This window comes from Crocodylus porosus, unplaced genomic scaffold, assembly GCF_001723895.1.
Source record: "Crocodylus porosus isolate Cpor-Errol unplaced genomic scaffold, CroPor_comp1, whole genome shotgun sequence".
NCBI lineage: Eukaryota > Metazoa > Chordata > Crocodylia > Crocodylidae > Crocodylus > Crocodylus porosus.
The window spans coordinates 5900395-5912618 of NW_017728949.1; the positions used below are offsets into that span (position 1 = coordinate 5900395).

Consider the following 12224-nt stretch of genomic DNA (forward strand, 5'->3'; position numbering starts at 1 on the left):
GAGGTGATCCTCCCCCTCTGTGTGGCACTGGTCAGGCCGCAGCTGGAGTACTGCATCCAGTTCTGGGCGCCGCACTTTAGGAGGGATGTGGACGACATGGAGAGGGTCCAGAGGAGGGCCACTCACATGATCGGGGGCAGCAGGGCAGGCCCTACAAGGAGAGGCTACGGGACCTGAACCTGTTCAGCCTCCACAAGAGAAGGCTGTGGGGGAATCTAGTGGCCTGTTACAAACTGGTTGGAGGGACCAGCAGGCACTGGGGGAGTCCCTGTTTCCCCGAGCACTGCCAGGAGCGACAAGAAATAACGGTCACAAGCTGGCAGAGGGTAGATTCAGGCTAGACATCAAGAGATGCTACTTCTCTGTCAGAGCAGCTAGGATCTGGAACTAACGTCCAAGCGAAGTGGTGCCGGCTCCTACCCTGGGGGTCTTTAAGACGAGGCTAGACAATCACCTTTCTGGTCGTCTGACCCCAGTACCCTTTCCTGCCATGGCAGGGGATTGAACTTGATGATCTGCTCAGGTCCCTTCCAGCCCTACTTACTATGAAACTATAATGGAGTCAAATGCACTGTGCCTTTAAGAGGCATGTGGAATGTGTTACTGTTTCTTCATCAGATGGCAAAACAAAAAAATTAAATTAGAAGGAATAAAAGGAGGGGCTCTGGCTGAGGATGCATGGGAGAAAGGGGAGAAATGGCAGTGAGGAAATTCCAAGCATTTGATTAGCAGAGTATGTAGAAAGATGGACTCAAATTCTTTCAAAATATCTATCTGTCATTGGGAGGGTGCTCTTAGTTCTCTTCTTTGGCATTGGTAACTACTTCTCAAGGCTGACAAGACACCCATGGCCTTTCTTCCACTATTTTGGTTTCCAAGATACTCTTGCAGGCAGCTCAGAGTTTCTTTTTTTAGTACTGTGTTGCACTTTTAGCTACATGGATTATCTCCATGTCATCCCCTAAGAGCTCCAATTACAAATTCAGGGACCCCTATTGGTGAAAGTGATGCCAAGTTGCTCAAGTTAGCCAAAACCCATCATGACTCCAGCTGTTATCCAACTTTTTGCAGGGCAAAAGGAATACAGGTCTTCCTATGTCATGCCCCTAAGAAGGTTTCAATATACGTTTCCCACTAGGGACCTTCAAATGCTTCCTATCCATAAAAAAAGATTTCCTGCTGCAGGGAGAAAGCTGAGCACTGTTTGCAGTAGGACCAGCTTTCAGTGGGGTCTAATCCTGCTCCCACTGAAATCAGTGGCAAAACCATTAGTGTCCACTGAGCAGAATCCAGAATTCTTAAGGGACCAGAAGATAAATCCATTTATGTAGCTGAATGACTTGAGTCTTAGAAGTGTCTGTGAGGCCTGCTGTAATAATAAGCATGGCTGATTACCAGGGAGGTACATTTGTTTGATTAAGAAAAGAGGCTGGGGTCAGATTCTCAGTTGATGTGAATCAGTGTCATTCCTTGGATTTACATGGATGCAGCAGCTGAGAATCTGGAGCATGTGGATTTTGCAGTCACTAAATAAATAATTAGAAGAGGTCAGTTGGGAAATCATAGGGCTCCACTCTGTATTTCTCTCTTCCTGCCTTTGCTTACATGGGCTCCCCTGTTTTTTTTGTGTAGGCAAAGTTTGCTGGTTCCACCCTTGAATATTGTAAATAAATACATGTATCACAACCCCATATTGCTAACAACACATACAGATATAACAAAATGGGAAGAATGTTTTTAATGTAACTTTTACAATTGTGGTCTTGTGCAGACTGGGCCATGAAAAGCCATGAACAGAAATTCACTTTTGTTTATGGTCTGTCACCCATTTTGTTTTCAGGGTCACAAGTGCTGCTACACTTGGGTTGCAAACACTGCAAGGGAAGGCTTACTTGTTTCAAAGCTTTTCAGTGGGAGAATGTTTGTATTGCTCTGAGGTTTCATAAGAGCTCATTTTATAGGAAAAACAAATGTTGGGCCATATTTAAGCACAGTGAACTTTACTGTTCCTGTGTTTTTCCCAGGGGATCTTTAGAGGGTAATCCTTTTTACTTCAGCCGTGAGAACTTGGCCACTAGGACCGCAAACCTGAAGTTGATAAGAGGTTTGTCATTAATTTCATTGGAGGAGTTTTGTGCTCAGTCCTGGACACTCATGCTCTCATACTGAATGAATAGTATCTTACATTATAAGGAGATTTGTTGAAGGATATATGAGTAGATACATTTCCCTAGGAGCACACCAGGAGCCAAACTGTGACTGACAATACAGTTCCTGAATCTCCCCATGCTAAATGGGACAGAGGGGTATGAAATCTCAGCCAGCCCTGTATCTGGTTTAGGTCACTTCACCTGAAACAAGAGCCAGGCTGTGCAAACTACTCCCCATACATGAGAGACAGAGTAGCAGCCTCTCCAAAGGAGTTCCCTACTCTATACACCAGTAGGATGTGGGCAGCCTGGGCAGTGCAGCTAATGAGTCCTTATGACTCTCAGTATTGCATAGTTGCATAACCAGGGTCACAATCTGTCCCTAAATAATAGGCAAAACTTCTAATAAATTCCGGGGAAGTGGGGCTGGGCTAATATTCCTTTCATGCCTTATACATGGATCTTTGCCTTCCTTTCACACTCCTTATCCAGTTTTTATATTTAAATGTGTATATCATACAGGTTGCCTGCAAAACTGGGCTAGAGTATTCTGTGGTAAACAAAGAGCTTTATTTTAAATGTTAGGTAGCAGACTGGATCACTCCATAGATTCATCACAGTGAGTCAATGGCTGGGTGAGTCAATGGCCTAGGACTAGATTTTGAGAAGTGTGTACACCTGTTGTGCGTGAACAAAACTGGATATGCAGCTCATGCACTTGAGGCCTTTATTTGGCTGATGGATGGCTTTAATTGTGCATATATAGAAGCATACAGATTGTGGTATGATGCAGCATATACAGGCTCATACAAAAGCATGTGCAGTTGCTCTTGGTTTGTAGATGGGTCTTAGACAATATTAAGAAGATCATTTATCATAAACAACAGGCTCTAATTATTGCTTGATTATCAGAGATCCACAGACCTAGTTTGAAATCACTGGGAGCAGCAGTTGCTCAGCACTGACTGCTGAAAATGTAAGACTTAGGAGAAATTGCAGTAATGAACCTGAATGTTTTCTGGGTTCTAAAGATTAAATCAAGGGTTTGATTTTTTGTGTAGGGATGGACAGCTGTGCCTTCTTATTGACTAATTTAGAGAATAAACTGGTGGTGAGTTGCCTAGCTAATTAACACATAATCAAATTTAGGAGATTCTCCTGCAGTAGTAGTCATCCAGCTATTATAAATATTAGCTTTATTGAGAATTGATTTGCCTTTATAAATAAAGGTCTCTCATTGTGATACAGGAGACCTGTCACTGACAACACGGAAGCTATAGCTTTGTACGCACTGGCTGCTTGTGATTGATCAATATTAGGACTGTTTGAATAATTATTTTTTTGGTTCATCGGCCAGATGGAACAAATGAAAAAAACTGTTTGAATTAAACTGAATTTCAGGGTTTTCATTTCTCTCTTGCTGAAGTGACAACTCTAAAAATGTTTCATGTCAAATATCATGTTCCATGCCCCCAGAATGAAACATTTCCTTTCTGGCATATATAAGAGAAGTAAAGGAGAAGGTAGCCCAAGTCCACAAACATGCCACTGCAGGCAGAAGTATCAGCCTCTTCTGTCCACTAGCACAGTATTAGAGCACTGAGCCTGGATGACCTAGGTGCAATGCCCTCCTCTGCTGGAGAAGCTCTGTACCTGCATCTTTCAGGAAAAGTGCCCTTAACCACCAAGCTAGAAGCTGTTTTGGGACAGAATGCTCTCAGTCCCTGTTGTTGGAGGTAAAGCTCAAAGAGCAGAAGAGTGGGAGTCTTTCTGTGCTCTGGTGGTTTAGATACTGTCTGAGGGAGGGTGGGAAGTAGACTTCTTGGGTTCCAGCCCCTGAGCCAGCAAATGTTTAATTATTTATGGAAAGTAAAACAATGTCAATGAGCAAGTTTGAGACCACCACCTCCCACCCCAACCTAGCTTGCAGTCAATCTGCTAAGACACTGTCCTGGAGATGTGGGTTCAGATTTCCTTAGGCAGAGGAAGGAGCTGAATCTAGATTTCCCCCATCCTTTTGTGGGTGCTTTAACCCATGGATTACAAGAGAAGACGATTGTGTTACCACTGGCAGGCTGGTGAATCTAGCCCCCAATTTTTTTCTTCATCTGAAACTATTAGGAGCCTTCAGCCTGGTTTGCAAGTAGTTTGGGGATGATCAAAACCACAATTTTTACAGAAATCACCACTTGCCAAAAATGTTTACCTGGCTCTTATCCACATACTCTTATGGCCCTCATCACCTTAATATCTGACCAATGAAAAAAAAATAATTTTAGCTTCTAACACCCTGTGAGATGGGGAAGTATTGGAGGGTAAAGCATGAGTATATCAAAAGACTTTCCCAAAGTGATACAGTAAATTATTAGCACAACTGGGAGCTGACCTACAAGTCTGCTGAACCACAGCCTGGTGACCTATCAGCTAGGCCAGAGGTCAGCAATTGTTTTCAGGGAGGCAGTGCTTTAATGGAGTTTAACTTTGAGTACAGGCCACTTCCAACTTGGCTTGGGCCACAGCTGCAGTCACCACTCCCCCCAGCGGCTAGTTCTCTCTACCTGTGCGGGCAAAGTCCCCTACCAAAGCCCCCACACTGCTGGAAGCTCCTGAAGCCCCATGGCTCTGTGAGCCACATAAAGATCTGGCCTGCATGCTTAGGTTGCTAACATCTGCACTCAACCATCCTTTTTGCCAAGAAACAGAAAGACTAGGAAATACCAGTTGTGAATATGACACAGTTATGGAAAAGACAAACAGCAAAAAGTTCTGCAATTGGCAGATGGGAAATGAGGACCCAAAGGAGAGAAGTAATATTTTGGCTTTAACAAACATAAGGCAGGTGTGGTTAGATGTGGTGCTTTCACTGAAAGACACAGAGGATCCAGTTATATAATAGGAAGTGCAATGACCTATGGAAGAGATGTAGGTGAATGCAATTCAGCATAGATCCCTCATAAGAGTAGCAGTTATAAGTCATCAATGTTCAGTGAACAGGAAAGTCTAGGCCTTTGACTGAAATCTTAGTAATTGCTTGTGTACATCCTACACAACGTGTTTCATTGGAAAACTTCCAGATGTGCTGCTGAGACCATTCAGTGAAGCTGTTTTTCCTGGGAGCCAATTGTGATATATACAGGAACCAAGTATAGATAGATTGACCTTGTGAGAGAAGGTGCTGTATTGACACATGATTTAAGCATGACCTGAATTGTGAGGCTGCATCTCCTGCTGCACCTAATACTCTTTCAGCTGGTTTGCCAGTAGGAGGGGAAGGAACTAGCCAAAAAAAAGAGTGCATTGGCCAGATGGTTTGTTTGGAGGCTCAGCCATGTGATTTATCGGGGGCTCACTAAGGTGCACATACAATTGATTCTGCTATTATCTGGATGGTGATGGTTGCATGGTCACACTGCTCTTGCTCTACAAAATCCAGATGTACTCATAAATCTCTGTGTGAAGTGGGAGATGCACCAGTTGCAGAAACAGCAGTAGGCTAAAATGTCTGAACAGGTTTGTCTTGCACTCCTCTGAGCTGGCCTTTTGAACCTTTGATGCCCATTCTGTGGAACAGTTATCCACTGTGTCATTAGCAAGAACAGATGCTTTGAAACAAAGAAAGTACCTAAAATGCATTTCTGACCCTGAAATAATCGACCAACTTATCTATGTAGTCTTTCTGTAAGTGTTTTAGGAACAGAAGTGGTAGCTTTCAGGTGTTTTCTCTGCACTACAAGCTTCCATTAACCATATCAAAAATATAAACTGTTGGAATGACTAGGGCCAGACATGCTGTTTCAGTGGTTAGGTCTGCAGTGGCCTTGTTTTGTCAGTCTCAGCAAATTCACAAGGTTTTTCGGCAGTATCCTGCTGGGCATCAGTGACCCACCAAGTTTACATTTGCATGACACAGCGAGTAATGTCTGCCTTTGCTTAACCAGTATCTCTAAGCACTGTTATGAAGCACAGAAATATTTCCCACCAAAACCCCATTGCTAATTGCAGGTGGGCACTTGGTTTAATTATCCAGAGAATGAGCCCACCTGCTGATTGTACTTGATATTGACCAAAAATATCAAGAGGCAAGCAAGAAGCCCTTATGAACACAGGGAGCATAGTGTTTCAGCAGGCTACAACAACTCTAAAAGACTTTGTGTTGAAGGGTTATTGGACTGTTTTTGGCAGTAGTTCAGAAGTTTCTTTGATTCCCCAGACTGATGGAAATGGGAACAAATTCAGCTCTGGTGTAAGCAAATATAATTCTACTGAAGTGGTGCTTTGACTAGAGCTGGAGTCTTCCCTGTACAGTGTTGGAGTGATGTACAGATCAGCCATGTGTCTGTGTACCTGTGTATGCAGGTACCCAAAACAAGGTGCATGTGCCCTGTGTTTATTCAGCTACCAGTTCAGAGCCTTTGACCCTCTTCAAAGCCATTAGTGGGAGGTGGGAGTGCTCAACCCCTCACTCAGTCAAACCACTTTTAATAATAACTGACCACTGGCTTTTGCTATAGGAATCTGAGTTTGCTACACAGTAATGCTCAGAGACCCCAATTAGCACTGAGGTCTTGCACTAGACACTGCAATACATAGGAGTACATCCCTGCACAGACAAGCTTACAATCCAAGGTCCCATTTCTGCAGTCAGATTTGTTCAGACAATCCCACTTTTGCAAAGAGCCATGTTGACTTCAGTAGGTCTCCCTGGAGGTTCTCTTGACAATATCAAAGCCTAAGAAGAGATGACAAGCAACGCACAGAGGATGAGGATACAATGAAATATATATTATTTTGGCAGAGTGCTAAAACTTTAGAAACCTGACTGGTGTTTGTATTCTTGACTGGATAACTTGCCTGAGAAGCAGTTTTAGCTTCAAAATAATTGTACTCTTGCTGTTTGTTTTTTGCTTTTGAGTTTGTTTGTTTTTTCTTCTTCTTTTGAAGAAACTGGTAGTGAATAACAGAGAGAGAATTTTAATTCAGAAGACCTTGGTGGCTTATTATACATTATCACTGCTTATGCATGAGATACAGCTTGTTCTTTTTTCTTCCTCTGCTTGTTTATCTCCCTCATCTCCTCCTCCACTACCGCCATTCTGAGCTGAATCATGAGAACTCTCCTCTATTAGAAAATGGCATGGTACCTTTTCAAGTGATTCATTCAAGCAGGAGTGGGCAAACACTCTTTGATCTTTTGGATGCTGATGCTTGTTTGCACCGATGTGGGCAAAAGCCTAAGTCTTTTTTCACTAGGGGCCATAAAATATTACTCTAGTGTTACATGAGCTAATAGGCTCCTGTTCATCCCTGGTGTATAACTCCAGGGAAGTTAGTGGGATTTTACAAGAACCTGACATGTCTCCATTATCTTTTGATCATGTGCCTGAGGAGTACGTAAGGGTTTATTATTTTGCACACACAAATTTGATTTTAACTTAATTTGAGTGAGGCAGCAACTTTCTGCCTTCTGCTCTTTTGGAATCTGAGCTTTGTAAACTTCCAGGTGTAATTTGGGGACTTATTTGATGTGATTTTCAAAGTGCTTAGGGTTGACCCAACTCTTTTCCTACTAATGTCAGTGGTAAAACTTCAGTGAGACAGAATAAAGTCAATGCAGATTTCTCATCAAAATCCTACCCATTAAGGTCGAGGGTGATGCGACAGCAGAACTGGAATAGGAAGAGAAAACTACAGATCTCTGGGTATAATGTTAAGTTAGCAATACCCATCCCTATGGTACTGAAAAAACAGAGACAGAGGCTATCACATGGGATACTAAAAACATATGGAGTTCCAATAACCAGGAATAGCCATGTTCATGCTTCTATAGGACAACAAGAGACCTGACAGATGGTGTGCAATCGTATCAGTATGGTGAGCCATCATATCAGTAACTGTCCCTTTAAATATAGTGGACCTTGCAGTCCTTCTATGGCATTTATTTTAATGTATCCAATTAAATAAAGATTGAGTCATCTAGATTAACACAGCCATGTGCCATGCCAGTGTATATAACAATAGTTTTTCACTGAAACTATTCATAGTACTGCACTGGCCTTTCCCAGTTCAGTCACAACTGTGGACTTCATTTGAGTGATCAAGTACAGCTGGTACCAGTGCCCGTTCCTCCTCTTCAGGAATTGTCCAGACTAGAGGTGCACTCATATTTTGGTTGCATATCGGATCAGGGTTTTTTTTTTGGTTGGTATAGCTGATACTGTCACCGATAAATACAATAGGCCTTCTGATTGGGGCCCCTGGATGCCGCATGCATGCAAGCAGCTGCATGCAGGAATGCAGCTGGGCAGCATGGAGAGCAGCGCCCTGCAGGTAATTCTGTGAAGGGGGAGGTGTTGGGGGAGGCAAGGGGTATGTGGGGTTGGAGATGGGAGGGAGGAAGTGGGACAGGGGCTGGGGGCACTGCCAGGGCAGTGAATGGGACCCAGGACAGAAAGCAGGACAGAGCCACAGGCGGGTTGTCCAGAGGGCATGGGGGGTGGGGTGGAGAGGGGCTCCCTGCCTCAGGGGAAGCATGGTGGTGGAGCATGTGTGCCCCCTCCCTCCCTCCCTCTCTCCCCCCGATCTGTGCGTGGGATGGATGTACATTGCTCATTGCAGGCTTGAGGCTCTCTACTCTGCCGCCTCTCCCTCGGGAGCCTCATGCTGGTTACACATCCCCTGCCTGCCTGGCAGCAGTGGTGGTGGTGAGTTGTGCCTCCTGCTGGGTAGACAGGGCATGCAAGGCTGGTATGGGGCCCTGGGGCAAAGGCATCAGAGCATAAAACCCCGAGCCCACAGCAGGCAGCCCATATCTGCCTTCACCCTGCCTGGCTCTGCTCCAGTTAAAGGTATTCCTGTGCTTAAAAATGGCGGTGGCAGCACTTGAACTAAAGCTCATTTGACAAGCTTTAGTTCAAGTGCTGCCATCACCATTTTTAAGTACCAGGATGCTGATTCCCTGGATGAGCCACCGCAGCAGTGCCCACAGTCCCTGCCCCCGCCCCACTCCCTCCCTCATTGTGGAGGCCTCCATCTGCCCCCCCACACATACCCCTTCTCCTCTACAGATTTACCTTAAAGGAGCTGCTCTCCACACTGCCCAACTGCATTCCTGTATATCAGTTATCGGATCAGTATCGTCCGATATGGCTGGTTAATAATCGACTATCAGTATCAGCCAAGAAAATCTTTAGCAGTGCATCCCTAGGCCAAATGTGCAGTTACATTCTGGAAAGAGATTTTCTTAAGAAAGAAACATACCTCTTTACCCAGTGCTCCTGCTCCTAATGGGCATTTGTACACATGCTTGTGCCACAGCACCAGGTGCTTTTAAAAGTGCCCAGCGCTGCAGCGCATGCAGTTGTATAAGTGGTGAAATGCACATCAGCACTGAGAAAACAGCAGCAACGTACTTTTGAAACAAAACACATTGGCGGTGTTTTAGTTCACAAGTGCACCGCCACCATTTTCTGCACGCTGTTTTCACCACATCAGCTCGTGTGTGGAGCAGAGTCTATTAATCGAGTCTTTTCGGATGCACCGGATCTCTGGTATGTCCTGGCATGAAGATGTATGTGTATAAATGCCCAATGTTTCTATCTGCATCATCTTCATTTATTTAAAACACAAAAACCTGTTCATTCTCCTGTTTGCACTTCTGGGCCAATCCAGCTACACTATGGAAAAAATCAAAAGCAGGGCTTCATTTTACCTTGCATATTATCAACAAAATTGTCAGCTAGGTTCTGATTGCAGAGTATTTACCACTGGTGATGAAAAGAGACAGAAAGAACAGAGCTTAATATCCAGATCCTAGGAGGAGTTTGTAGCTCTGGTGGTTAAAAAAATCAGCTTCAGACTTGTAAGCTGAGCTAATTGCAGGCAGAATAAATATGAACCCCCCACAATGTCATTATTACAGTTAGTTTTTCTGACTATAACTGCACTTTAACTTGTCCTAATTATGTCAATCTTTGGCTTATGCTTTCCAATTCCATTATCAGTATCTTACCACACCATAGCTGCTGGTGAAAAAGACATCTATCTCCCTTACTGCTCCATCTCAGGCTATGTAATATCCTTCTTTATGTATTTCTCTTTCAGACACTAGTCTCCACGGAAGTACTGAGGTTGTGCTTGATACAGCACAGGCTTTTTCGCTCCCTGTAAATATCTCTTGAATTATCCGGTTTGCTTGGGATGCACATTCGCGGCAGGGATGAGTTTATCTCGGTCTCTTCACAAAGGCAGAATCGTTTCACGGAATTCTGCTCTCTCGACTCCTTCTGTTATTAGTGGCTTTCATTCCACATGTCACAACTATCCCAGCACTATGAACAAAGTTTTCCCTCCCTTTCCTTTCCTACCGTTTCCTACATCCTTCTGGCAGCTTCTGTCCTGTTCATATCCTTCTGTGAAACAGCGATGAATGAATACTCAGTGGTGTCTTGCTTTATTTTTAGAACTAAAAACTACTCTTGGTATTTTTCCAGGAAAACATGTTGTGAACCCTGTGAAGCCATGTTCTGAGCTTGTCCATGCTGGATACATGGACCAAACTGGCAGATTCATCCTTTTTGCCAATTGTTTTTTGTTAGGCACCAGTCAAAATTAAGTTGAATACTCGCATTCCAAATATTTAGAAAAGAAGTCCCAGCCTGGGGTTGTGTTTGGAGTGAAGTATGAAGTTCATTGTCTCTGTACAGCAGATTACAATAGACTCAGTGTATGTTTTAAATCTCCAAGCAATATTCAAAAAGGGCGTTCACGATACGGGTGCCAAGGAACAGCAGCCCCCATGAAGTACAGTGTCAGCTTCTGCCTTGTGGAAGAACTGGCAGAGGAAGCATCAAACAAAGATAAAACTATAGGTTTCATTTTCAAACCTGGGTACCTAACTAGGGAACCCAGCTCTGTTTCTGGGTATGCAAATCAACTTGGGTTACTTTAGTACCTATTTTACAGGGTTTTTTTCCCACTTGAACATCCAAATATAAAACTACGGGTGACATTCTCTTCTTTCCTGATCATCTAAATGTTCAGATTTGGATATCTACATGGTCATCAAAGTCCCCAAAATACCATTTAGCAAAGGTGGCCAGTGTGTGAGCATAATCCACATGTGGCCAGTACATGGGCATGGTCCATGCATCTAGGACTATGTCTGCAGGAACAGAATGCCAACCTGTGCATAAGTGGCACTTTGAGGTCTTAGACAACCATATAGATGATGCAATTTGCTCAGCAATTTGCTCAGCAGTTGCCTAGAAATGAACAGAATGCCACTCAGGGAGCCAGAACTTAACTATTCAGGTTTGAAAAGCTAAACTGGTAGAAACATAAGGTGCTCTTATAAGATAAATGCCAAGTTCCCTGCTCCCTCAAGCTCTCCAGTTACGTGCTGGATGAGCTTAGTAAAATGCCATTTCTGAACTTGCTGTAAAGAGAGGTAGTTAGCTGTGCTAGTCTAAGCTTGTTGTCTAGCTGAGGGCTAGGTATGTGTGCAGAAGACTCATGGCAAATGCTAGTAGGAAATCTGATGAGTTTCCTTCTTTTTTCCTTGACCAGATGGTAAGGATTACTTGTGGCTGCAGAGCAGCGGAAGGAGAGAAGGCCGACATGCCCGGCTCATCAGCCCCCCAGTCTACTTGCCCAGGAGTGCCACGTGCATGGTGTTCCAGTATCAAGCATCGGGTGGGAATGGGGTAATGCTGCAGGTGTGGCGGGAAGCAAGCCAGGAGAATAAACCATTGTGGGTCATCACAGAAGACCATGGGGAAGAATGGAGAGAAGGACGGATCATTCTGCCAAGCTATGACATGGTGTATCAGGTAAGATGATAAAGGGAGGCTTGTTCTGAGCTTCGAGTGGATTTTACTGATACTTATTTCAATATTTCAAAGCGCTGTGCCCATTCATCATTAGGGAGCATGGCTGAGTGAGGCTGTTTTCATTGTGTTTCTCATGTTACTATAGTAACTAAATGACACTGTTTGTTATTCAGAACGTGCCTATCTTTATACACAGACTTAGGTCTTTGTTCATACTGTTACCTTTTATATTCCTTAACTCTTCCCT

General features: G+C 43.9%; 1 protein-coding gene across 7 annotated transcripts in view; it reads left to right on the forward strand.

The window, feature by feature from the left end:
• The window catches only part of NRP2 (neuropilin 2), a 129470-nt gene that overhangs the window by 79370 nt on the left and 37876 nt on the right, over window positions 1–12224 (forward strand). For 6 of the 7 annotated variants that reach the window (XM_019553692.1, XM_019553689.1, XM_019553690.1 and 3 more), the window contains exon 13: window positions 11715–11977. In XM_019553692.1, the coding sequence (XP_019409237.1) occupies window positions 11715–11977 (263 nt within the window). Of the gene's footprint in view, window positions 1–2024; window positions 2051–11714; window positions 11978–12224 lie in introns of those variants that run through there. The other variant, XM_019553694.1, reaches the window with a different exon arrangement.